Source organism: Hypomesus transpacificus, chromosome 16 (assembly GCF_021917145.1).
Source record: "Hypomesus transpacificus isolate Combined female chromosome 16, fHypTra1, whole genome shotgun sequence".
Lineage (NCBI taxonomy): Eukaryota > Metazoa > Chordata > Actinopteri > Osmeriformes > Osmeridae > Hypomesus > Hypomesus transpacificus.
Genome location: NC_061075.1, coordinates 2,420,123 through 2,445,887, shown reverse-complemented (window position 1 = coordinate 2,445,887; position 25,765 = coordinate 2,420,123). Strand labels below are relative to the sequence as shown.

Sequence of the window (25,765 nt, the reverse complement as noted above, 5' to 3'; positions counted from 1 at the left end):
CGAGGAGCCAGTGGACCACAGGCTGACGGACAGGGAGTGGGCTGACGAGTGGAGACATCTGGACCACGTAAGTCCCCTGGCGGCTGCAGTAGTACTGATATTCATACTTCTGACTTGCTCCGGTGGTGCTTAGTACCACAGGACCTCTGGTCTCTCTCTCTCTCTCTCTCTCTCTCTCTCTCTCTCTCTCTCTCTCTCTCTCTCTCGCTCTCTCGCTCTCTCGCTCTCTCTGTGTCTCTGTCTCTGTGTGTGTCTCTGTGTGTGTCTCTGTGTCCTTTTGATCTCTCCTAAGTATACTCTATAGATCTCACATAAATATAACTCGATTCTGTCATTTCAGTTTAATCTGCTTAATCAGCTTGGACAATGGCCATTGAGTGTATCATTCCATGAACGCCTCGTGGATGTGTTCCAGGTGTTGAACTGCATCGTGGACATGGTGGAGAAGACCAGGAGGTCAGTGAGCGTGCTCCGACGCTGCCAGGAGTCGGACCGCGAGGAGCTCAACTACTGGAGGAGGCAGGAAGACCCTCGCAAGGGGAGCTCCGCTTCTGGAACCTTCTCCAAGACCCACAGCCCCCACACTGCGGACGACCCCGGTGGGTAGACGAAACCGGAGCATATGCTCTCACACACACACACACTCAAGGAAAGTCTTCTGACATTGTGGCTTTAGTAGGCAGGATTGGTTCTCCCCAATTAATGTCCTTAAATGGAATGGTAAATGTCCTCCAAAAAGGCAAAGGATTTCTGCATATCACCCTCCTGCTTTTGAACCCGGAAAAGAACATAGCCATTCAGAATGGTTCTGTCTAGTCAAAACAAAGCCTCTCCGCCCTCTAGTGGTGACCGTCAGAACCGCACCCCTCCGTGGACAAGCGCGTGTCACATGTTCCGCCCCCAGTCTGCTGTGTACTAGCCGCGTTCTCTCGCGCGCGCCAGCCTCCCTGTGCCCCGCTGGTATGCGGCCCACAGACGGGTGCCAGCGCTGGCCTGTCCAGATCGGCCCCAGAAGGCCCCGTCCTGCCGCCTCCGAGACCCAGAACTGGCTGGCAGGCCGGAGCGCCATCTGGCCGCCCAGCACTGTCCTCCCCCCCCACCCCCTCCCCCCCCCCCACCCCCTCCCCCAGCCCTCCTCCAGTACCGTGCCCAGACCGGGCACCTCGGAGCTGGGTACGCTGAGCCCTGGGCAGGCCTGGGCGGCGCAGCAGAGAGAACACGTAGGGAGACGGAGAGAGGGGAAGAGACAGAATGTTGCCACAGCTTGGTTGTAATGTAGACGAGTGCCCGGGAGCCAGACGCTCTCGGTCCGAAAGCTGGCTCGTTTTGTTGACGGCAGTCGGAGCGCGGGAGGGTTCAGTGGGGCGGCGGGTTGAGAGGCAAGAGTCCGCGGCAGCCCCTTGTCGGGGCCGTTTTGGTGAGCCGATTTGTAGGTTTGAAACCGCTGTACGACGCCGACTCGGGTCCTGCCTCGTCATCCAAGTGACGGATCGTTCTGGGATGTTTCCGTTAAGACTCTTTTTTTTTTTTTTTGGTATCCATTGTGACAGGTGCTAACCGCTCCCCCTCTCTCTCTCTCTCTCTCTCTCTCTCTCTCTCTCTCTCTCTCTCTCTCTCTCTCTCTCTCCCGCCCTTCCTTCCTCTCTCTCGTTCTCTCTCTCTCTCTCTCTGTCTCTCTCCCGCCCTTCCTTCCTCTCTCTCGTTCTCTCTCTCTCTTCACTCCAGACTCCCAGAGGGAGTTCGCTCCACGCCCCGGCTCCGGCTACGTACCAGATGAGATCTGGAAGAAAGCAGGTAAGAACCTGACGACCCCCCCCCCCCCCCCCCCCCCCCCTCCTCCTTTTTTTGACATAACTCTTAGTAATCCCCCCCCCCCCCGGCCCCTGAACTTACTGGACTGAGTCTGGAGGGTCAGCAGTGTAGTCTGGGCTGGCTTGGAAGCAGCGTTAACCCAGAGCTCTGTGTGTGTCTTCCCCCCCCCCCCCCCCTCAGAGGAGGCTGTGAACGAGGTGAAGCGCCAGGCCATGGACGAGGTCCAGAAGGCCGTGGCCGAGGCCGAGCAGAAGGCCTTCGAGATGATCGCCGCCGAGAGGGCCAAGATGGAGAAGACCCTGGCCGAGGCCAAGAGGAAGGCCGCCCAGGAGGCCGTCCTGGTCATCAACGAGCAGGAGGACTCCAGCGAGGTGAGAGGATGCAGATGTATACCCCCACACACACACACACACGACCCGCCGTGTCGTGTGTTCCGCCAACCAAACAACCCGCAAATAGTCTGACCCTATCCTGTCCTCCTCTCTCCAGTGTTGCTGGAACTGCGGCCGGAAGGCCAGCGAGACCTGCAGTGGCTGCAACGCCGCCCGCTACTGCGGCTCCTTCTGCCAGCACAAGGACTGGGAGAGACACCACCTGATCTGCAGCCCCGGCCTGCAGGCCAAGCCCGCGTCCGCCACGGCCAGGGCCTCCACAGGGGCCCCCGCCAGCCTCACGGGGCCCAAGGCTCCGGAGAGCGCGCCGGCCGCCTCCAGCCCTCGGGGAGAGAAGGCCTCCGTGCTCTCCCGCTCCTCCACCCCTTCCACCCCCACCTCGGCACCCGAGGCTAACGGGCACTAGGACCCGGCGGAGGGATTCGATTTTGGGAGTCCGACCCATCCGAGCTGTTCCCAGATCGGCGGTGTTCAGATCGCTTTATGACTCGCCGTGCAGACTTGCCACCCTGGTCGACCAACCGCCATCCCAAAAAGCCTGTGAAACTTTTGTCATTGGATAGGGGTGGGGGGGGGGGGGACATGTGACACCTCAGAGAGGAAGTGACATTGTAGGTTGAAAGACTCTGGGCTTGGGTGTCGCCACAGGCGCAGATCCAGGGTCAGTCTCCACTCTGTAGACCTGAACTCTCACCAGACGAGCCGACACAAGCAGATTTGAGCCCGAGTTCAGTCTCTAAAGGGAGACTGGGTGATCTGAGGAGGTTCTGCCTGTTGACTTTGGTTCAGAGACCTGGAGGGACTGGCCTTCATCTGTCAAACAGACAATCTCAGATCGAAACCTGCTTCTGTTACTCCTAGCGACACGACAAAACGAGTCAAGAGACACTTCAGTCCAGACAATGTATTCTGAGAGTATTGTGTGTGTATATAAGACTGGGAGAGACCTGGTGTGATGGTACCAGTGGGGAAGTGTCTCTCCTTCTCTGGGAGACACCAGCAGAAGACTAGAAGATACGGGGTGCTCTTCTCTACAGTCCTGTCCCATGTATAGCTGTTAAAAGTGTTCCGCTCGCACGACTTCCGGACGGTTTTCTTGGTCAGTGTGTGTGTGTACGTGTGTCAAGCGTTATGTGCCGTCAGTGGAAACTATTCGGTCACGCATGTGAATCGTCAATCTCGGAAGCAAATTGGGACGGAAGGGTGTCACCGGTTGTGATCGCGCGTCACCAAAGTTTGCGACGGCTGAGGGACGTTTGGCGTCGCCTGGTCACTGCTGCATCGTACACGGGATCGATCTTCACTAACTCATGTACAGATCTGTGATGCCTATAAGTATATATAACCTACATGGTCCAGTCTAGACCTTCACGACGACCTCACAGGAAAAGGAAGAATCATTTGGAGTCATGCAAGGACAATATGACATCCACGTATGTATGTATGCAGTATACATACACGTTCAACACTTTTTAATGGGCTTTCAGTCACAGGCAGTGTTCATGTTTTCCAGCTCCTAGTGACTCGTTCTAGAAACGTGGAGCGGACTCCCTCAGATCTTACACCAAGGCTACATTTGCACCTGTTTCCACACGAGAATTAAACCCCGTAGGGGGTAGAGAGAAACAAAATATTTAATTTATTACAGTGGGCCGGTTTATCATTCCATCTGTGGACTCCCGTTCTGAGCGATGGCATGTTTTCAGGCTGTTGTACGAACAGACTGATTGGAGGGGTTGGAGTTGTGTGTCCGAGTACGTGGTGCAGCGTTGGTGTCGAGCGGGAGATGCGCTCTGGTGTACGACCTGCGGTGGGTCTGTTTCTCTTTAAATCTCAGGAGTTTTTGTTTTGTACATATTATTGTTGAGTTCATCCTTTTGTCACCGCTAGATAAAGTGTAAAGTTTAGAGACCTTCCCTTTTTGATTGGGCGTCGATTTCCGGCGTCGTCGTCGTCGCCACAGAATCGACTCTTGTTTTTTGTTGTGCGATGTCTTTGTCTGTAAAGCATATTATCTGAGAGGATGTCTTTGTGTTGTGAGCCACCTTTTCCTTCTAAAACACATATTTTGTTATGAGACACAACTTCATATGAACAGATATCTTGACATGAAGTATTACAATAAAAAAAGAGAATGACTCCAAAAGGCCTGTTCTGTCCAGATGTTGTTTTGAAATTGTTACGGTCTGTGTGTGTATGCTCATTTGCAAATGAAAGCTGGTGACATGACAAGAGTGGAGTTTTGCATAAACAAGAGATGAAAGTCCGCCGTCTCTAAACAGACCTCTGGTCTATGTAGTTCTCACATCCTGTCTACTCCTGCTAACTTACCTTGGAGTCTCTAAACTCCATTATAACAGGGGGCGTTTCAGGTCACTGCATCTTTTTGTGGTTATAAACTTTGTGTTGCCAGGCAATTGCGAGGAGCAAACAGAATGGGTGAGCAGTTTCTTGTTTCCGTCCTCGCCAATTCACACTTGGATCATTTTCCTTACCTGTTCCAGTACCTTGTTTGTAAATGCAGTGAATCATTCATTTGCTCTCTATAAAATATGCAATACGCACCTTTTATCTAAAGGCAAATGAGGGCAAGGCCAATAAAGTATCTCCCTCTGAGAGTCTATTATTTTGGAGATGTGTTTTTGAAATGAACCCATGCATTATTCATTCCTCTTTGTACCTCTGAGACCTGTGAATATTTCCCAGTTCAGTATTATAATGTGGAAAGGTGGATTTTAGGTCAACAGGTTTCTATGGTTGGGGCTGAAACGCCATGCATCATTTTCACCAGCAGGTGGCACTTTAATACTGCAGAAATACAGGGTTGGTCTAAATGTCATTCTTTCAAGCAATGCGATTGTGAATGCTTTATATTTGTTAGACTCTCAACACTGATATATGCAGAACACTTAACTGCAGATCAGGAGTTTGTAGGTTCAAATAACCCCTATACTGTACATAGCTTCGGATAAAAGCGTCTGCTAAATGGATATATTACGACTATTAAATACACTCACCCTAAAATCAAGGTATGATTGAACACTGAACAAATAATTCAGTCTATAAAACAGTCTCTCTGACATGTAACAATCCCACCATTTGAATGTATCCATTTGTCTTGAATCCCAGATTGTACATCTGTTCTGGCTGTAGAGTTACACAATGGCAGGTTAGGGAGCACGTTCATTGACAGTACTCACTGATCCACTACTTACGTTAAAAGGAACTGGGCTGCAATTCATCGTGTGTGTGGGCTATGTGGGTCAAGCCACTACATCTACCCACAGGCTAATAAAGATCTCCTTGGGGCGAGGATGACGTGGTGACGGCTGTGGTGACGGCCACGTGGTGGACAGATGTGACTGTGCGTGGCTTCTGTCCTTGGTTGAAGCCCCGGAAGGAGAAGCCGTCACGTTCTGTCATGACTTGTCTAAACATGCGTCGGTCATACGGCGCCAGAGATCCTGTCCAACACAAAGTGGGACCTGGAACATCTGCTGTCAGAAGCTAGTCATTGGCAGCGTCTTTCCCATGCTCGGCATGCTCCGCTGGTTAAAAATATCATGGAGACAGCTCAAATAACTGGAATACATTGATCTGGTTACTCTAGTTGGAATTCCCTAAACCTCTAATGTTGTCCAGGGGATGGAAGGAGACCATAGTACTATCCACGTCCTCCTTACTAGCACTCTGTTGCCCGGAAACACAGCAGTAGCAACAGGAGGTTTGGATGTGCTTCGACCAAAGAACGGAGGATTTACCTTTGATCAAGTGGAACTCTGAGAGCGACACACACACACACACTCTGGCCCCTCAGGAGTTGAAGAGATGTGTGTGATGCTGCCGTGGCTCAGCATTCGGAAGAGTGTTTTGCTTTCACCAAACACACCTGGCTCCCTTGAGTGTGTGTGTTCCAAGGCTAAAGTGAATTTATAAGGACTGACTGATAAACAGGAAGGCAGACTGACAGAGACCCAGGGAGGCTGACAGACACTGACAGACAGACAGACAGACAGACAGACAGACAGACAGACAGACAGACAGACAGACAGACAGACAGACAGACAGACAGACAGACAGACAGACAGACAGACAGACAGACAGACAGACAGACAGACAGACAGACAGAGAGAGAGAGAGAGAGAGACCCAGGGAGGCTGACAGAACACTGGCACAAAGACAGACAGGCAGACTGTTATTGGACCCAAGTGAATGTAGACACAATATTATCGTTTGTGACAAACCAAAATGAATCACTGACACATGAAAGCCTCTGGCCAGGCTCTCTGTCTGTAGCCCAACCACATGAAACCATTAGACAGATGCCCACTGCTCTTCTTCATAGATAGATAGATATGGAGACCATTATAGTTTCGGAGTCACTACATGAACATCTCACAATTCACAACACTCAACAGGACAGGGTTTGGATGGCCTCTCTTTTTTTTTTTTTTTCTCCTGCCAGACGTGTAAATTGATCAAAGCTGAAAGAAAATATGAGAACTAAAGACCATGGAAGAGTGGAGGCAGCAAAGAAATAAAATCATTTTTGCTGATTGGCCACGGATGAGCGTTTGTGTGCAATTCTGGGAAACATCCACATCTATATTGTGGTGCAGAAAGTAGGGGGTAACAGACTAGTTAACTTATTTTAATTTAATAACACCTAAACAGGAATTACAAAGGCAGCAGGGGGTAAGGACTGAGACAGGACAACAGCTGTAGCGGTAACTCTTCAGCCATGACTTCTAACCCCAACCATGCAACCCCAAGTTGATTGGCTGCCCAGTTAGCATAAATGTCGGCCTTTCGAAAAGGGAGAACACCTGCGCCAGCCAGTACAGAGCGTTCTTTGCACTATGGCTACAGACACAGCAGGTCAAAGAGGTAGGCATTCTTCGGTGTGTTACAACTCGGCAAGCAAGGTCAGAACGTCATCGATTGAATGTCTCCTTGCCTGAATTACGTAACAAGCTGCTTTGTGTCAACTTGTGCCAGCGCCTCAGCCTCAGTCTCCTTTGCTACTAGTACAGTCGTTCATCAAGCTATAATGACCAAATGCGTTCCACCCAAAACTTCTGATAAAAAATATGTGCGGTCTACAAAAAAAAGATATTGCATTCCCGTGGCAAATCTCCAGGGTCCTCCTCTCTCCTCCTTTTTTAAGCACCAACCAAGAATAATGCATTCTTGTTCACACTGGGCTCGTTTTTATGTTCCCCTGTAGCTTTGTAAAGCAGAGAGTCCCTGCGGTATCCATTAGGAGGAGGCAGTGTAGGACTGTAAATAAACACTGTAGAGAAGCACTGACACCCTAAAGCACAGAGTCGAGCCACTGTGCTTATTTCAAAAGCCAGGGACTTTGTGGACGAGAAGATCCTATATTGGCCATGAGCAGACTACAGGATGGGCTTTTAGACTATAGGCCAATTATCTTTCCATTAACTAGCCAACCAAACCTCGTCGTGTATATATTTTTGCTCCCTCACAGACACTGGCAGGCTTTAATGTTATTCATGGTCCTAATTGGGAGCTGAGCTTAGCAGCGTTTCCGGGGACAGCTGAGGAACAGAAGGCGCTAGCACACATGGCTGGTCCTCATCTCGTCAGCAGCCTCTCTACATATTCACACAGACTGAGGGAGTGGGAGGAGCAGGGGGTTCTCAGCCCAAATGTCAATCACCCGGGCGACATCTGCGAGTGTGCCAGCGTGTCCAGATGTGACTCAATGACTGTACTCCTTAAAACGATGGCACAGAATTAGCAGACACGATTTCACCAGTGTCACTCATCGTTTCTGTGGAATTCAAACAATTCTCGGCCTGAACCCGTGTTCCTTCCTAGAGCGTCCGGGTGATTCTTATAATGAGTTGAGCTATGCGACTGGGCCAGCAGTAGTTTGCCCCTCAAGCAATTTCCTAGTGCCAATCCACGTCTATGACTAATGACATTAGTGTGCCAAAGGCCAAATCCGGAGGGTGTGTGATTGTTTTTACGACAGCTCTAGACACTCAGGCTAATTTCCCTGTCAACCTGTGGGAGAGGAATAAATGTTGGAGAAGCTTCTCCTCGACGACCTTATCGCCATGCAGGAAGAGACTCTGCCACAAGCACTGTCACTCTTGTCCACGATATGTGGCTATCATGTTCTGGCTGGATGCAGTTTTCTCTGTAAAGGTATGGACCAGGGAAAAGCAGAAGTTTACGGTGTTGCCTTCTTTATTACAGGGCGGTGTTACCAAGACTACCAGTCGTAATCCTGAAATTGTTGATTTAATCGGTAATTACAAATGTATGTTTTTCAGAACATTACCTATACTATAATTTGGACAATAATATTTGGCAAACTGTATGTACACATACAAATGTAAATAAAACATCAAATGGTTTTCTCAGACTTTTATTAAAGTTTATTTGATGTTTACATGGAGGTAATACAATGCTTTCTCTTAAAACAGCACAATTAAAACTGCATATGAAAACGAATACGAACATGTCTGGGCCTCTTAAACAGTATCTACAAATGGAGTTGACCATTGATAAACAAAGCCCAGATCCAAACATCAGTCCTGCTCCGAGAATTGGTTCCAGACCGAAGTTTAAGCTACATGTTGAGTAAAATCACATGTACAGTACATTCATGGGTAGGTGATGCAAACAAACGCCACTGGAGAAACCTAATAATAGAAGGTTGGAATGGAACTCCTTATCTCCTGGAGCAGTGAGGTGTCATCACTAATCTCTACAACTGTTTGTCATTCTAAACACGTCACACAATAGTCTCTGTTAAGAAAATAAAAACACTAAGCAGCCAGAATGCAAAGCAACTATCTCTTGAGTCTTGATAAAGGTTGTTCAGCATGCATAGGAGAGACTGCTAACCCGACTGATTCTACTTAATTGCCATCCGAGACGGTAAACAAGGCGTTTAAAGAGTTGATTCACTGCACTAAACTAACCCCCCTGGGATAATCTGTTTAATCTAGTCTTGTGATACTGCAGCACTGTATCAAAGAGAAAGCTTCAAAAGCATTTTTATCGGCTTTTGCATGGCATAGAATCACTTTTATCGTTTGTACATGCCCAGTGTTGCAAATAACCCCACATCTCTCCCTCTTTTGAAAAGAACAGCACATTAATGACTAGTCAGAGGCAGTGGAATATAAAGAGATGCACCTTGATGCTGTGCGCCCTCACCAATATTTTCTCTCTTCGAGCTTTGAACAAAAAAACGTGGAGGCCTTTAGAATCATGGTCTTGGTTTGTGTGTGCGTGAGAGAGTGTGTGTGTGTGTGTGTTTGTGAGTGGGCAGGAGACATGACCGCCTGTGTTCCCTTCTTAGTTGTTGTTTGTCATAATCCACCAGGATGCTTGAGGACAGAGAGAGGGACGAAGCAAACAGCCAGAAAGAGGGAGCAGAAAAGAGAAATGTCACTTAGCTGAGGAGACGTTGACCGTTGTTCCTTCCACATTGTATTAAAACAATTGTATCTTTGAACACACACACACACACACAGACACTGGTGTACCTGGGAGCACCATGGTGGACACAACTTCAGGATCCTCGAGCATATCAATGACACAACGCTGGAAATTTTTACTAGCATTCGACTGCAGGTAGCTGGAGGGCACAGAAAGCGAGGGAACAGGAGAGAGAGACAGGGAGCCAAACACGTATTTAACAGTATCATCAGAAAACAATGTGGTAAGACTGTTCCAAGTTTCCAGTAATTACCTCGACTTTGGTTCGAGTCATTTTCATCTCAAATACATGTTTTGTGTATTCCATCCAAGATGATTGCTTACAGATTTATATGACAGATTCAATTATATATACTCGTTGGTATGTATACAATAACCCCAAAGGTGCGTGTGTGTGTGTGTGGTTGTGTCTGTTTGTGTGCCTGACATGAGAGATGAGCCATCTGCTCGTCGACTGTGGTGAGAAGAATTTTCCATCAGAAAGATGAGCAGTCTGCCTGTGTGTGATTTCTATCTCTCTCACACACACACACACACACACACACACACCCCAGGCTCACCTCATCCAGGAGAGGCGGTCCTGCCAGAACTCATACATTATGTAGCACAACTTCCCCGGGATCTTCTGGAGAGACACACTGAGGGAGAGAGAGAGAGGGAGGGAGAGAGAGCATGTCATTGAATGAGTGAGTGAGAGATGTGGCCATTCGAGCTTGGCGGAGTCATCAGCAGTGCCACGTTAGTGCCCCTTCCAGACCGCAGACCACACTCACTGCAATCTGAGTTTGCACAGAAATGGCAGGAGTAAATCACGTGTCAAAACCAAACTCGGGCTGAGTTGACAGTGCACAGGCATGAACATAGGCAGTATGGTGGGGCAGTTTGGTGGGGTGGGAAGATCTATCGAGGGCCATCAGTTCATTCTTGATTCTCTACGGCACTTAAGACATGGACCATTTGAATGTCGTTTTGAATAAAAGCTTAAATGTTAAATATCTGTCTTTTAAAGAAGCCACTAACTGTAGGTTGTCGTCCTGGGTGGAGGTGGCGTCCACATAGCTCTTGAGAACCTTCTGGAAGTTCTCCAGATCCTCCTCCATCACGGCCATCTGCCTCTGGACGAGCAGGATGTTCTGTTGGCAAGGAGACAGAGCGCCTTAGTTGGTCAGAGTCATCTGGGCTTCTGAAGGTAGATGGATATCACGGTGAGATAATCATAGTTTTTATGTTGCTACGATACTGGGAGGTTATCTAAAAGATTCCTCATTTACCGATTTGTATGTGCTGGCCAAGGAATCTTCCTTCAGTGGTTCCAGTTTAGGACTCTGGGAACAGGAGATATGATTTGGGTCATACACAACACGTCTTAAATGTCTAGCCTTTGTCTATGTATTCACAATCCTCTGTGGAGGACAAGAGTCAGAGCGGAACAATCTAATTAACTTATGCAAAAAGGTAGATCATTTGATTGTTTTGGCCATTTATTTCATGGTCGCTATGGATTTGACATTCAACTGCCATTTCTATGGGAGTTGTGCAGTGAAATACCAGACAGTACTTGATATTAAGTTGTTTTTGTCTCAAAAAATTCCATAGAAAAACCAATTCTCGGGACATTTTGGACCTGAAGCCAGTATTAACCTAGATTTCATTTAGCAAGAGTTGATCTCTTCTATGATTTCTCCGAAGCTCTCATCAAAGTCAATATTCAGAAAGCCTTATCTGTATGCCACATTATGCACATAACTCTATAACCTTCCTCATAAAAAAGAAGCTTTCTAAATCATCTGTGCCTGTACACGATCAGACCAGACCAGGCTGGGCAGGAGGTGGGGGGTGCAGCTAAGGTCAAGTTCTCTAGAGTGGCACTGGAGGAGGTGTTGGAACGGATACTACACTACAAACAAGATCAAAGTGATACGTGTCTTTGATATTGCAGGATTTGATCCCCGAGACGGCAGGATGAGGAATGAGCCGGAAGGAGAAAAGGTAAGGGAGAAGAATCGAAGGAACACCACCCATCCCAGTCGAGGAGGAAGAACAGGGGGCGTGTGCTGGCGTGACGAACACGTGAAGGCCGAGCCAGTCACCTGACACTCCAGCTTATCGAGAAGTTGCTGCAGCCGGTTGACCTGGGAACACCAGTTGTCCTCCGTCTCCATGGTTACTCCTGCAACATACATATTCGGTCTGAGACGTAGAGCAATGCCTGGCTGGTGATGTCATAGTAGTCCATCAGAGCAACCTTTCCTCATATCGAACAGTATCAGCTCCAGTATAGTCAATACTCTGTCTAGACATGTTCCGACACAATGCCATCAGAATGGAAATGTGAAACTGTTCATTCGATTTGTCTGTGGACACGATCTGACTGATATCAGGTTCTGCTGACCTCCAGACCAGGTGTGCTATTTCCTAACATGACCCATCATGACATAGCTACTAGGCATCATACTGTCGGCTTTTTAAAAAATCTGTAAGTATGTGTAACCTACCACCGAGACAGAACAGTGACCGGTCAGAGAAACCACCTGTTAGTGCCTAAGGATGACAAACTCCAACCACAGCCCACTGAACTGTCTTAGGAGAACATCAATACTCTTTTCCTCAGAACATCAATATCAGCGATGGAGAGCTAATAAATCCCGTCACAAAGTAAATAATTGGCCCTACTCTGCATTCTCAGAAGTGGGAGTATACGTGTTGGTTTTGCCCCCCGAGCGAACCGCTCAGCTCTTCATACATCTCAGACTGAACCGAAACAACATTCGGTATTCAGAGTGTGGGGCTGTGTGCGTCCTTGGCTATCCCATCCCAACAAGGACAGCAGAGCGGGGAAGCGGCATCTCGGGGAGGGCTGGGACAGAGTCACCTGTGGTGAGGACGCCGGAGCGGGGCTCCGTCGGGGACAGACAACGCTTTTTCTGGAGCCTGCGTCCACACCTCCTGCTGTTCCTTTCTCCGGTGTACTGCTCGGTCGCTTTCACCTCCCTCCTGCCAAGACACGGACACACGTCTGAGATCGGGAGTAACTGTCGGTTGGATGGGTTGAAAGAGGGATGAGAAGAAAAAAAAAGAACGAAGAAAAGCAGGAGCCGGTGACACGGCAAATTGATCAGGACAACCATAACGACATAAATATATGACAACGTTTACAACAGGAAAAGTATGTCATTGTATCCCTCTGGGGCCTATGAGCTGGGACTTCCACTACACCCGTTGTTTTGTGTGTGCACAAATATGTGTATGTGTTTGGGGAGGGTTTTTTTCCCACAGAATAGCGGTGTCATTGGTTGTTAGGGCAGGGCAGGACGCGTGGTGTGTGTGTGTCCTGCTGACAGAGCACAGGAAGTAGGACACGGATGTTCTCATGCTGGGTCCTGCCTGTCTTTTAAATGCCACAGCGACATCTCTAAATCCGGAAGAGAACAGGTGAATCTCTCCACCTTATCCTCCTGAACTCCTTCGGTTAGCGATGACACTGGTGTGACACACGAAGGGAAGGTTACTAGGAGCTCCCTCTTGTCCAGGGGCATCCAACTCTGCTGCCCTGGAAGACGGGTTTAGCTTGCCCACTTCAGGAGGGACTAACGGATGTGGAGTGGATTAGTGACACCGCAAATACCAAGTTTGCTTCAATCGAATGCTGAAGTGGCCCACTTGTACCCGTCAGCACATCAAATAATATTGCTTCTCTTTATGTCTCCAATGCATATTTGGCTCCATCATTAGACCAAGGGACACCATCTTTGTGGTCGGAGGGCTACTTCTGCGATGGCTACTTTAGTGTGCGGTTCCGAAACACCCCAAAAGACGAGGAGCCTCTTAAAGCCGACAAGGCGTGGGCCCCGCCATGAACCGTCCTCTGTGCGTCACGAGGGTCCTGTAACCCACACAAGCTGAGGGAGGGGTGCAGTGGAAGGTCGGTACTGACGGGGCGGGGCTGCTCTGCTCCTCCACGGCCTCCATGGCGCACTGCAGGGACCTTTGGAGAGACTGCAGCTGGCTGGAGGTCTCCCTCAGCATGAACCTGGTCACAAACTGACCCAGCACGCTGGAACCCTGGTACTCCTGAGAGGCGAGGGGGAGGGAGGAGGGGAGAGAGGGAGGAGGATGGGAGAAAGGGGAGAGAGGGAGGATGGGAGAGAGGGCAGAGAGGGAGGAGGGGAGGGGAGAGAGAGAGGAGGGGAGGGAGAAAAGAGGGAAGAGGAGTAAATGTTTGGTAAAAATGGGTTCTCATCCGTCCAGTGATCATACTTCATTGACTTCAAGTCTGTAGGGTAATTATGAAGTACTTTGCAATAGTACAATAATGATGCAGCAATCTAAATTGCCCCAAATTACCCCTCGTTAAAAACGATACATAGGCCCTCGTTGAAAAGAGAAATTGTTTTAATGCAATATTCTATGCAGATCGTTTTAGGCTGCTTTCTCCGAACATGCTATAATTAAAGGATCCCCATTGGAATCATCTCTCATCTCATTGTTAATAACAAAGGAAGCTGGGGCTGGGGCTGGGGCTAAACCCAAGATGACAGCTAGCTTCGGTAGATGAGCACCATGGGGAAAGCGGTCCGGGCCACTGGTAGTGGCATGCGTGACAGACTCCAGATGCTAATAATCAGTGACAGACCCCAGCGGGCCTCCCTTCTGACAGCATAAGGAAGAGCTGCGAGAAACAGGGGGTCTAATTGGGACAGGCAGGATTTCTATTCAGTAAACCTGCCCTTCAGTCTAAAAGGCATGGCTGGTTTCATTAGACAGCAATCAGGCTTTTGCTTTTCTGCAAAGCGACTGTCTCTCTGTCTGTGTCTGTCTGTCTGTCCTGCAGGTTAAGAACCTTTTCAGTCAAGCTTGTGAATAATTGGCACCTAACGAGGAAGGTGGAGACATGAGGTAAAATGACTGTTCTTTGGGTGTAATAATACCATTTTAAGGATCGCCAACATGTCCACCTCCACGAGAATAGTTTGAGCTATGTCAGCCGAAGAACAGGACCACCTAACTTCCTATGGAAATGAAACTGTGTCGGCTAGTTTTAAAAGGGATATTTCTCCAGCCCTGCGCTGAGGCTGACGAGAAGGAAAGGTCTTCGTATCCTCAATCTCCCATAATCCCTTTCACGTTATTGTGCTGACCTTTGCTTCACTGTTTAGGCTAGACAGAGATCATTGCTTTTCAATCTGTAATCTCCAACAGATTCAGCAACAATTATGGGGAGGATAAATCCATGATACCCTTTTAGTCTTACCCTCCATAGCTCATTGCACATCACCATTTGGTTGCAAATAAGTACCAGGTCATCCATGACTCTTCAGTGATTAGACACACTCCAGATGCCAAAATACTGGGTGCCGCTCATGCAGCTCATCCAATGGCAATGAAGGCTAACTGGAATATTCCAGTAGCAACAGCGTTGCTTGACTCATCAGTTTTACAAGGTGCTGATGCCAGGGTGCTGGATAGGCTCCATCTGTGTAGAGGACCATTTCCTCTCAATGCCATGAGTCAGCTGTGGGTACTAGGCGCAGTGTGCGTGTGTGTGTGTGTGTGTGTGTGTGTGTGTGTGTGTGTGTGTGTGTGTGTGTGAGAAACAGAAAGAGAGAGGGATAAGGCTCTTTTATGCTTATCATTGCGGCTTACCTCTTTAGTTTTGTCCATTGCCTTCAGAATGGCTATGTTCAGGTTGTCTAAAGCAGAGAGGACATTCAGGTACTCCCCCAAGTGCTGAGAGAAATAATCTGAAAGAAGAAAGAAAATATATGTATTTATATTTGTATATATATATGTAGATATGCGTACTACTATTGTCGTAGTACTTTGATTTAACAGAGCCGTCAATGAAATGACAACTTCACACAATGTGCATCCAAACGATGCATCTTCAGCTGTCTGAATATAATGGCGAGGGTTTTTCTGCTATGACACTTTGTTCTGTTTGATGTGTTTGAAATGTCAAGCATTTGAAAAGAATGATTGGTGTGCGGGACATGAAGAATAGGCCATCACGGCTAGACTCGACCCAGATCTCAAATCAGACTTTTTACCCCAACAAAAAGTTTCTAAAGTATTAAACTAAATATATTTGGATGTAGCAAATGCCATGGAAACCAACTTGAGAGCACCAGAGCCTCCAAACAGGTGGGTGATTGGTTAATGTCTGATGGAGGAAGTCCAAGATGCACTCAAACTGATGAGACAAATTTGACTTCCCCCCCCCCTCCCCCGACGTCAATTGCAGATCAATAAATTATGCAGCAAGTTATTCTTGGTAGTCCATGTTTACAGTGTACAGATCTTTGTCCTACTTCTCCACTATTCAGGCCATTTGGACATTGCCTGCTACTCACTGAACAGTCCAGTTCTAGAACAATCCCCATCGCCCAGCCCCAGCCATGTCCACGCCCGGGCGAGGGGATTAGGGTGATGGAACACAATTGGATTGATGATGGTAAGGGTGATGATGATGACGATGATGGGAGTTGTTATGACGATGATGGGAGCTGTTATGACGATGATGGAGATGATGATCATCTCAGCGTTGGCGATACTGTAAGAATTGTAGATGGTCATCACAAAGAATGCATGGGGTGCATTGAGGTGAAGGAGATAATGAAAGATGAAAAAAAAAGGAAGAACAGGAAAATGATCTCTTCAAACTCACCTGATAGCTTGTCAGTGTCTAGGTTGCTGCAATATAAGGCAGGAGATGAACAGAAAAAGAAAGTTAATAGAATCGCGGCCTATTCTAAAAAGTGGACTTAACTGATTGCATCCAGAATTTCGGTCGTATTTTCAAAATGAATTTACTTACAGAAAATAAAAAAGTAAGTAAAGGCATAGGTAAAAAGTAAAGTTAGTAGTAGTAGTTTTGTTCTTTGTCAAATTGCTTTCCAACCCTACATCGTTCTACATTTGCTTGCTCCATTCATATTCATGCTATCTCAGAAGTCCAAAGCCTTTACTTTCAGACATGCCAACTCAGTTATGATAATGCAATTTCCTTTTTCAATAAAGCTGCCATTGTTTAACAGTGTTGAAGAAATTGTTCAATTTAGAACTCCCTTGACACGGAAAGGAGACAAACTATTCCTGTCTGCTAATGTCATAATGCCTGAATAGAAGTCTGTTAGCCGGAACCAGAGTGCTTTCTTGCTGCTAGCTAATGGCTTTTTACTGGAAACTTCTGACAAACAAATGAGTGGAGCAAGAAAACCAGGTTAATGAATTCTGTAATTTGAGGGGTCACAATGCATCCCTGCTATGGTCTGTGTCATCCACAAGCACTGATCACGACGTTGCCTTTCAAAAGTGGCCCTAGGCCTTTATGTCACAAGCCATCATCACATCGTCAATGACTATTAAATGACTTCTTCTCTCCTTTAATGTGTTTCTATTAGTTCTACGATTCTCAGTGGTGGGAGAAAATGTCCTTCGAAACACACGTCTATTAATGCAGTCTATTAACATAATCACCAAACTGCAGATGTTCAGAACAACTGGGTTGAAGCCTTGGGATATACCAGTCCACCATGTGCGTGTGTGTGGATGTGTGTGTGTGTGTGTGCAAAAGCGTCCCATCTTGATGACTTTATTAGCTAACCTGAGAAGGGGAGGGATTTAGACAGCAAAGCTAATCTGGCTATCATAACCATTTTCCAGATTGGAGGAGGCAGATAGTTAAGTGCTTCATGAATATAAATCTCCACTCTGCCAGAAGCCATAAAGAGAACGGGTTGAAATCATTGGACCTTTTAGCCATTGTGACTAGCACACACATGGAAGTTAAGATAAGCTTTCATGTTCCAGACTACATAATGAAGTTTGGGTCAACTTGGGTTGCAAAATATTCTCTGTGCATGGCATTAACACTAATGATCAGAGACTACTTGGCTCTGATTGCAGTATTAAGGAAGTAGGGTTTTGAAGTGGTCTCCAAGAGAAGAAAACACAATTGGGCCCTCACATGCTGCAGTTAGGGTTAGGGCCTTGCCTTCGCCCTGTAACTAAAAACAGCAGTGACCAGTTCATTAGGGTGGATTGCCTGCAGACTGGATCCAGACCCCAGAGGAGGTGTGGAGGACCTACTTGTTCTGTCGTCCATCGATGGAGTAGAAAAGCTCCTGCAGCTCCTCGGTGGTGAGCACCCCATCAGCGAAGTAAGCATTGAACTCCTCGAACGACAGCTTCCCGTCGTCTGAAACGGACACAGAATACGCACGTCAGACGCCACACGGCGCCGGCTACGTCGTCGCCGTGTTTCACGCGAGAACGGTCCGACGGCCAACGCTCGACGGCGCTTTCGTGACAAACCAGGAAACTTTAATGAGACACGTTCCATATACACACGCGTCGATCGGATCTAAATCCGATGTCTGACACGGGGTTCTTTCCCTCCTCTCCATCTGGGTCGTTGGCGTGGGTGGCGTGTCAGAGCTGGAGCCCATGTCAGTAGCAGACGCTGTGGCCACTTCCGAACGGACGGGGCGCCACCAGATAAACGTGTTCTTGGCTTTCACATCCCTACTGGCCAGACTACCGGTTCAGCACTATCAGAGGGCAAAGCGGATCCAAACATCTCATAAAGAAGGGCACTCAGAGGCGCATCCCAGCGAACCGCCCAAGTAAGCGGTCGAAATCGTCTCGCCTCGAAAGGTACGACGAGGACCGGGTCAATATGCCGGAGGTTCCAGGCTGTCGACTTCGCTGCAGCCCCAACTCAAGGGCAAATCTGAGGGGCCATCTGTTTAGCTGGGCACGATAGCAGGAGTCATCCACACTGATCTGAATGTATAATATGCTGGCTGGAACAGCCTGGACTCCTCCACACCTCCTCTCACTGCTAATGACTGAGTACCCGACCAAACGGCCTGTACACCCCCCCCCCCCCCCCCCCCGCCACCCCCCCACCCCCCCACAAGCTGTGTCAAACGGACTGAAGGACATGTTTTTCTCCCAGAAGGTCTGTCTGTCTCTGATTGGAGGGGTTTCTTTACATAATCAAGGGCTTCTTTGCTTCGTTTCCTATTGGATTCAGCCAGCCTCTCTATATCTTATCTGTCGGGTTAAATCACAAAAACAGACAGGGAGATGTGTCGGGTGTGCAGATGAGAATGATAATCTCCAGGGAGATGACACACCCTGCTTAGGACCGCCTCGTGTTGGCCACTTGGTACAGGCACGACGCGACAGCATTTGGACGCCTGTTGAAGAAAGCGCTTGACAACAGACACCTGGCCTCTCACAATCTTCCCCTTCCCTCTATGTGAAGTCCTTCCATCTCGAGCGTTGTGTGGACCCACACCATCGTCGGCGCGTACTTCTCTGGTCCTCTCATCTCTTTGACAGCTTAATGATGACCGCAGGGAGGCTGCTCACGTGGCTGACAGTTTGGGGTTAAGATGCCATGGCCACGAAGAGGGACCTGGAAAAGGTGATTGCCTCTTGGTTTGGCATCTGTCCATTTCATCCATTCTTACTGAAGGGGTCGGCGTACTAAGTGTCCTGCAGCAGGACAGGATGTAGTCAGTGGGTATTATTAACTGACACTTAGGGCCCATTCAAATCCCTTGTGAGTGGGCCTGCTGGTTCCAGTCGTATCTATTAAGGCTGTGAACTGAACATTCACTGGGTACCCCATTCAAATCTAAACGTGTCTTGGGAGTCACATGGCAACTTCAGGGCCTGATACGGGGACACATTTGTGTTTGTTTGCCCAATATAAATGTTCTCTTCTTGTTGATCCGAGCTACATCCAACATCTATTATTCAGTCCAGCTGTCACTTTGGCCTTGAGTTGATGGGGGAGACGTTTACCCCAGTTCTATCTCGAGCTAGCACCTATTGGGACTCGGACTTTGCCCTCTCCCTGCTTTCTGAGGGCCTCACTGTCACGGCCATTCCCACCTATACTGTCAGTCTGTCAACAAAGACACACAAAATACATATGACAGGAGAGACAAAGAGAGAGAGACAGAGACAGAGACAGAGAGAGAGAGACAGAGAGAGACAGAGACAGAGACAGAGACAGAGACAGAGACAGAGAGAGAGAGAGAGAGAGAGAGAGAGAGAGAGAGAGAGAGAGAGAGAGAGAGAGAGAGAGAGAGAGAGGGGGGGGGGGGGGGGGGGGGGAGAGAGAGACAAAGAGAAGGAGGGAAAGAGAGGGGCTGTCAGCCGCCTTGTCTATTCCTGACTCATATGTACCGTATGTCTCGGCTCATATACCTGGTGAGTCCACCATGGCAGCTGCAGTATGTGAGGCAGGAGATGGATACGCCTGATTGGTACAGCAGACAGGCCTACTGCATGTCAAGCACTGAATGACAACCAATTGAATGTAGACAGTTTCCCTGTGCTTGTTAAGTAGGGCAATTATTTTTTATGAAGTATAAACTGCAGGTTCAGCGAGACTGTCATTAAATTGCACTCCTATTTACAACATTGAGGCAAACCGACAGCAGCTGCCATCGTACAATAAAAACAAAAATGCAATTGATTGCAAATGAAACAAAACATTAGATAATCGTACATATATCTAAATCTAAATACCTATCCTAAAGTTAGAAATTGTGTTTGGGATAGGGGTATGCTCCTTGTTTGATGTTAGGCTACTTCAAAACAGTAGAGTGTTGACAGCAACCAGAGATGCTTTAAACTGTGCTCTCCTTCGCTTTACCCTGTGCTCTCCCTCGCTATTTAATTTACTGTTTGGCACTTTGTTTGAAATAAAATGACTGAATGTTACATGGAAATGCTACCTCGTTTATGATTAGCTTGAGTTAGGCTACACATCACACAAAAATAGTCCTCCTAAAGTTGACTACCATCCTATAATGCAAGGACAAGTAGCAATTTGGGCAAATGAAGTCTGCATATGAACCGCCCCAATAGAAGCAGTAGAATTCAGAAATATAGGTTACTTGAATAACGTCACAAGATTACGTTGCGGTTGCATTCTGGCGCCCTTCACTTGCACGGTCCCCCAACGTCGCCAATTACGTAGCGGCAACGTATGTTTGGTCATTGAATGACGTTGCGGCAACGTAACTGTGTAACTAGACTCAAAGTAAACAATAAAGTAAGCAAGACTCAGAGTAAGTAGGGCACAAACTAGGCCAGACTTTTATCTCTTTAACGGTCAGCTGTGGTAACTTCACTTCGGCACTGAACTCTTAAGTGTTTTATATATTCCCAAGGACATAAAAAGCCTTCATACATGGCCAATATAAGGGGGAAGGGACTGGTTTGTAGTTATATGTTTAGGCTCCTCTAAGGGAGGAAATACTCTTACAAGGGCTGCTGTTATTCTCAGCAGGCCTGCTCTACTTGCAGTGGTGTTTCATCAGGGTGTCTGTTACCACTCTGACGTGTTGCCTTTCCTCATCAACACTGTAAACTCTGAATTCTTCCCCGTGATTTCTTGCTCTCCAAATTGTTTCGTGCCTAAAAGTATAAAAACCTTGGTTGGGTTCTCTACTGTCGAAGGAACAGAAAAAGACTTCCCAACCCTATTCCTAGAGAGCTACCGTCCTGTATGTTTTTTCTTCTAACCTTAAACTATCACACCTGAATCAAATGTTGCAGAGTTTGAAGAAGAAAAAACAAACAAAGAAGACCCAAGTAAATGTTTTTTTCAAGATTCCCAGGAGCATGGTTGGACAGCCCTGTACCTCGAATCTCATCTCGACACTAACCATGGGAAGCTGTGCTCTCTCCACCGCTCACATAGACACCGAAACCTGACCGAGCAGAGTTGATTACAATCAAGCCCGTGCCAGGCAGCAGCGGTGCTTGGACCGCGGCCGCGGAACACTTCATCACCTGGCTGGCGTCTCAGACTGCAGAGGTCAGAGCCGTTTGGTAGCACTGATTCGGACCTGCGGTGGCTGGACAAGTCTGCTGCTGCCTACTCATATCTGATTTGATTTGACTCCTTATCATGCCATCTGATGTGGAGACCAATTGGGGCACTTGAGAGACACTCGACAGGGCAATTTCAGCACAGTATTTCGAGATAGAGGCTGCATGTCATTTTCGATCGTTATTACAACTGAGAGTGGGTATGGCATACAATTCTCGGTACACAGTTTTGCAGACGGCTTTTGGAGCATTCAAAGAAAGTAACACGATTTATGTTGAGTATCTCACTATCCAATGAAAACAACAACAAAAAAAGCCCAATTAGTTTGATTCTCTAAGTCAATGGAACTGACAGTGATCTATGCTGCCTCAAAGACAATTTTCACACAAGTCATTAATCCTCAACCTCTACATGGTTTTGTGTCTGTAAAGGTTTTCGGTTAAGACTGAAGTGAAAAGAGCATTAGTTGATTAGTCTTTCATGGGTATTATTGGCTTTCGTTTTGAACGAAATGGCGTGAGCTCAAATTGAAATGCAAATCCACAAGCTCACAGAAGAGTACATGAATCATCAACAGTGTCACGGCGTTACGGTTTACTTACCGTTTTTGTCAGCACGGCGGAAAATCTGAAACAACAAGAGAAGTCATTACTCACTGGAGCAGAACATCCCTTTAGGGTATCTATTGAAACAAATCATTTGTCAACACAACAAAGCCATTGGCCGACATTGTTAGTACTCCAAACTGCTTTAGTTTGTATGTCATATTTGTGTAATAATTGTTTTTCTAAAACATGACCCGGGTACATGTATCTCATCCTCTGACTTTCTCATCACCAGAACTACCGGTCACCTCTGGCTCCACTCTTGGGGGTTATAAACCCCCATCCAAGAGGCTTACAGTGTTGGTTCAAGATGTCACCAAGCTCAAGCTTCTGCTTAGATTGGCAATGATTCATCAAAGCTAGGCCTAGTCTCCAAACCCATTCCACACACGACCCCCCGCTCCCCACAGCACACACCTATAACGAGATTTTTCGTTCCCCCCCTCCCTAAGAGCTCGGTAACAATGTCTTCCCCGGTTGCACTACGGCTGTATATTTAGCCCCGGTCTTCTAAGGTGATGATGCTCCATTTACAAGCAGCCAGAAAAGGTCAGGCTTGCTACCCAGAGTGCTGCTGTTCTGATGTCACTCTGGCAGGTGTTAAGACAGTGGGAACTCTAGGGGCCCTACTGACACTGATCTCCACAGACTGCTAGCTGCGCCGGTCAGCCGAGAGGGAGAAATGGCGGGTGCGTGAGGCTCAGACAGCACACCGGAGAGGCACAGATACCAAACCTACATTTACATTTAGTCATTTAGCAGACGCTCTTATCCAGAGCGACTTACAGTAAGTACAGGGACATTCTCCCCGAGGCAAGTAGGGTGAAGTGCCTTGCCCAAGGACACAACATCATTTGGCACGGCCGGGAATCGAACTGGCAACCTTCTGATTACTAGCCCGATTCCCTCACCGCTCAGCCATCTGACTCCCATCTGACTCTGAACCTAGTCCAGGTTTCATCATTCCCTGATCAACCTGTCCTGACCACTGATCCTTTTCACAGCTACTTCAACCAAGACTGCGACAGATGATGAAAACATCACATTTCATTCAAGTTCTGTCCCGTCGGTCGAGGTCTGGGGTTAACCATCTGTTTGTGAATAACAACTTGGATTTATCTTAGATGGTTATTTAGCCAACAGCAATGGAGTATAAAAAACGAACACATTCTATCGTGTCTCTAACTTTACACCAGACAACGCTATGTAATATGAGCTCTTTTTAACCAGAATATATTACCATCTTAGATATTCTCCCACTGTGCTGGGACAGTGGGAGAATATCTAAGATGGTAATATATTCAGGTTAAAAAGAGCTCATCCACTTATCCACCATAGTACAGTAATAGGCCAAATATCCCTCTGTGATGTGAGGCTTGTTTATCCCAAGGGCATTACCAAACCCATGAATAAAGTAGGTCTGCTCGTGTCGTCAAGAGAGGAGTGCGTCTTAGTAAATCCTCCTTCCTCACCCTGCATCCTAACGTACAAGGAGGTGGAGATGATTCGATGACTTTGATTGCGACCATTATTCTATGTCTCTGCAAACATGGAGAGCACCTACCATAAATAAGATATTTTTATCATCATGCACCATTAGCTTCATTCATTGCAGCACACTGATGATGAAACCATCTTACAAGCAGATTGTTTAAGCGGCCCCATACTATCTCCCCCCTTGGGGCAGGCAAGAGGGAGAATCAAGTGTGAGACACCAATTTGGACTTTGTTGTGTGTCTTGCTTGGTCTGTGGAGATTTAGGTCAACACAGTTCTGTCCAGCTCATGACACCATGCTCCGACACTTATCATTTGTTATCAAACATGCTGGAAACAGATCCTTGATGTGTTTGAGCAAAGCATCAAATTGTCTTCTTCTTCCTCAATCAAAGAAAGGTGGAGCAACATCTCAGAGACGTTCATTTATTTCTGCTGTACATGAAGATGACTCACAATTCAAGCGATGTGTCACAGTTTACAGATTATGAACCATGTAATTCAATATCCAGGGAACTACTTATGATACGTTCTGTATATTCCCTGGTTCACAATGAACAACAATTCAACTAGGGACTGATAGATAAGGATGGGTCAGCCAAAGCTTAAATATGACTTTGTCTCCGCAGCTATATGAACCTGGCTTGTGGACTCATCTGTGCACTTACCTATCTTGGCTGGGTGTGTGTGTCTGAGGGTAAGGGTAAGGAGGGGGGGGGGGGGTGGGGGTGGGGGGGGGTAACCAGATCCCAAATCTCTCCTGCTGAGAAAGCTTATACTTTGCACCAGCTGTGTACCTCTCCCTCGTCTACCATCCAACCCACATAACTGACACAGCACAACGTCACGGACACACATACAAAGCCAAACAAAGGTGGAGTGCAAAAAATCACATCATTTATTACGTAAAATGGCATCCGTAGCTGTTAAAGGCCTTTATTATTATTTTGTTTACGGTGTTTTATAAGCTATTAGGCTACAAATCAAACACACAGCCAAACAAACAAACAAAAAAACATCTAGCTTTCCTAAACTAAGACTTTTAATACTATTGTCGGTAGGCTACCACATACAGACTGTTATGTGAGTTCCTTATTTATGTAGCTACTTACATCGTGAAATATTGGAAGTCCATGTACAAGGTTATGCAGTTGCGGCTGCTGCTGCTGCGCCCGAAGATGCTTCTGTTTCGCCGACTGCAGGCACATAGTGATCATCTCCGTACAAGCCAACATTTCTGAATGCGTTAGGAATGCTCTTCAACACTCGTCTCTGGTTCTCTAAGAGAGCTCCGCACCGCTGGTCAAGTTGACAGTGTAGGCTACAGATTTCAAAGAGTCTGAGTGCGGAGTAATGAGAAGGCGTTGATGTTGCTCCGCAACTTTCTGCAGTATGGTCTTTCCTTCTCTGCTCTGATTGGTTAGCATTCTCGTTGAGCATCACCTGGCGCTGAAAATGATAGCACTAGCAGTGGCGCATTTAGAAGGTTGCGTTCCAAGTGGTAATCACTTGTCTGCTACTGCTTACGGTCATTATGTATAGTCCAGGACATAATGTCTGAGCAAGGTCTGAGGTTTCTGACAGAATGTCAACTTTCAGCGTAGGCTACATGTGTGCCTGCTTGCGAAAGGATGTTTGGGGTAGGGTAAATTCGGGTAATCTTTTATTCATCATTTATTGCATGCATTTTATCAAAGGAGCTTCCTGATTGACACTTGCCCTGCCCCTTTTGTGAAACCACACCTATCAAGTTTTGTGATTTCAGTCAAAACATCCATCCTAAAACTAGAGTAAAAGTTCTGTGGACTAAACAAAACACACTCGAGTTTAGAGGGTTTCCACAGAACCCAATTTCCCAGATTACCCGAATTCACCCGAGAGTTAACTGTATTTCTAAATGAAACGGCTTGTAAAACAGCCTGTCGCCGGTTTTGCTTCGTAAACAAATTTGAGGCCAATGACATTTTGAAATTATTTTGTGATGTTGTCAAAGTGGCAGGCCTTCTACGTGGTCCTGTAAAGTAGACTACGTAGGCAAACACGGTAATGTCAGCATTTCTAATTTAGCATTCACATATTTCATTCATACTTTAATATAGCTAATGTTGTTCTGAAACG

At 47.2% G+C, this 25,765-nt stretch overlaps 2 protein-coding genes across 3 annotated transcripts; one reads left to right on the top strand and one right to left on the bottom strand.

The window, feature by feature from the left end:
- Window positions 1-6: 6 nt before the first annotated feature.
- Window positions 7-4,757, top strand: LOC124478546 (protein CBFA2T1-like). The gene is made up of 5 exons (XM_047036827.1): window positions 7-67; window positions 416-599; window positions 1,726-1,794; window positions 1,993-2,183; window positions 2,302-4,757. Exons 2-5 carry the CDS (start codon window positions 437-439, stop codon window positions 2,608-2,610), a joined length of 732 nt encoding a protein of 243 aa, XP_046892783.1. The 5' UTR covers window positions 7-67; window positions 416-436; the 3' UTR covers window positions 2,611-4,757.
- A 3,838-nt stretch (window positions 4,758-8,595) lies between these two features.
- On the bottom strand, window positions 8,596-25,680 carry necab3 (N-terminal EF-hand calcium binding protein 3). 2 transcript variants are annotated; one of them, XM_047036825.1, is made up of 13 exons: window positions 24,760-25,680; window positions 22,149-22,173; window positions 17,775-17,883; window positions 16,351-16,376; window positions 15,330-15,427; window positions 13,621-13,757; window positions 12,559-12,680; window positions 11,777-11,856; window positions 10,958-11,011; window positions 10,707-10,819; window positions 10,247-10,324; window positions 9,734-9,825; window positions 8,596-9,574 (listed from the first exon to the last, which is right to left on the bottom strand). In XM_047036825.1, exons 1-13 carry the CDS (start codon window positions 24,880-24,882, stop codon window positions 9,543-9,545), a joined length of 1,089 nt encoding a protein of 362 aa, XP_046892781.1. In that variant the 5' UTR covers window positions 24,883-25,680; the 3' UTR covers window positions 8,596-9,542. The 2 variants fall into 2 exon arrangements, with proteins under 2 accessions (XP_046892781.1, XP_046892782.1); XM_047036826.1 differs by lacking the exons at window positions 22,149-22,173; window positions 24,760-25,680 and adding an exon at window positions 16,037-16,236 and having other exon boundaries at window positions 17,775-17,838.
- Window positions 25,681-25,765: the final 85 nt, after the last annotated feature.

What these genes read in the sequence shown, in the direction of transcription:
- LOC124478546 (XM_047036827.1), top strand. Translation starts at nt 437, where the DNA reads ATGGTGGAGAAGACCAGGAGGTCAGTGAGCGTGCTCCGACGCTGCCAG. An exon ending in TGAGATCTGGAAGAAAGCAG is followed by an intron (nt 1,795 to 1,992) that starts GTAAGAACCTGA and finishes CCCCCCCCTCAG; the next exon opens with AGGAGGCTGTGAACGAGGTG. An exon ending in AGCAGGAGGACTCCAGCGAG is followed by an intron (nt 2,184 to 2,301) that starts GTGAGAGGATGC and finishes TCCTCTCTCCAG; the next exon opens with TGTTGCTGGAACTGCGGCCG.
- necab3 (XM_047036825.1), bottom strand. Translation starts at nt 24,882, where the DNA reads ATGTTGGCTTGTACGGAGATGATCACTATGTGCCTGCAGTCGGCGAAA. An exon ending in ATCGATGGACGACAGAACAA is followed by an intron (nt 16,377 to 17,774) that starts GTAGGTCCTCCA and finishes CTTATATTGCAG; the next exon opens with CAACCTAGACACTGACAAGC. An exon ending in CTCCGGCGTCCTCACCACAG is followed by an intron (nt 11,857 to 12,558) that starts GTGACTCTGTCC and finishes TGTATGTTGCAG; the next exon opens with GAGTAACCATGGAGACGGAG.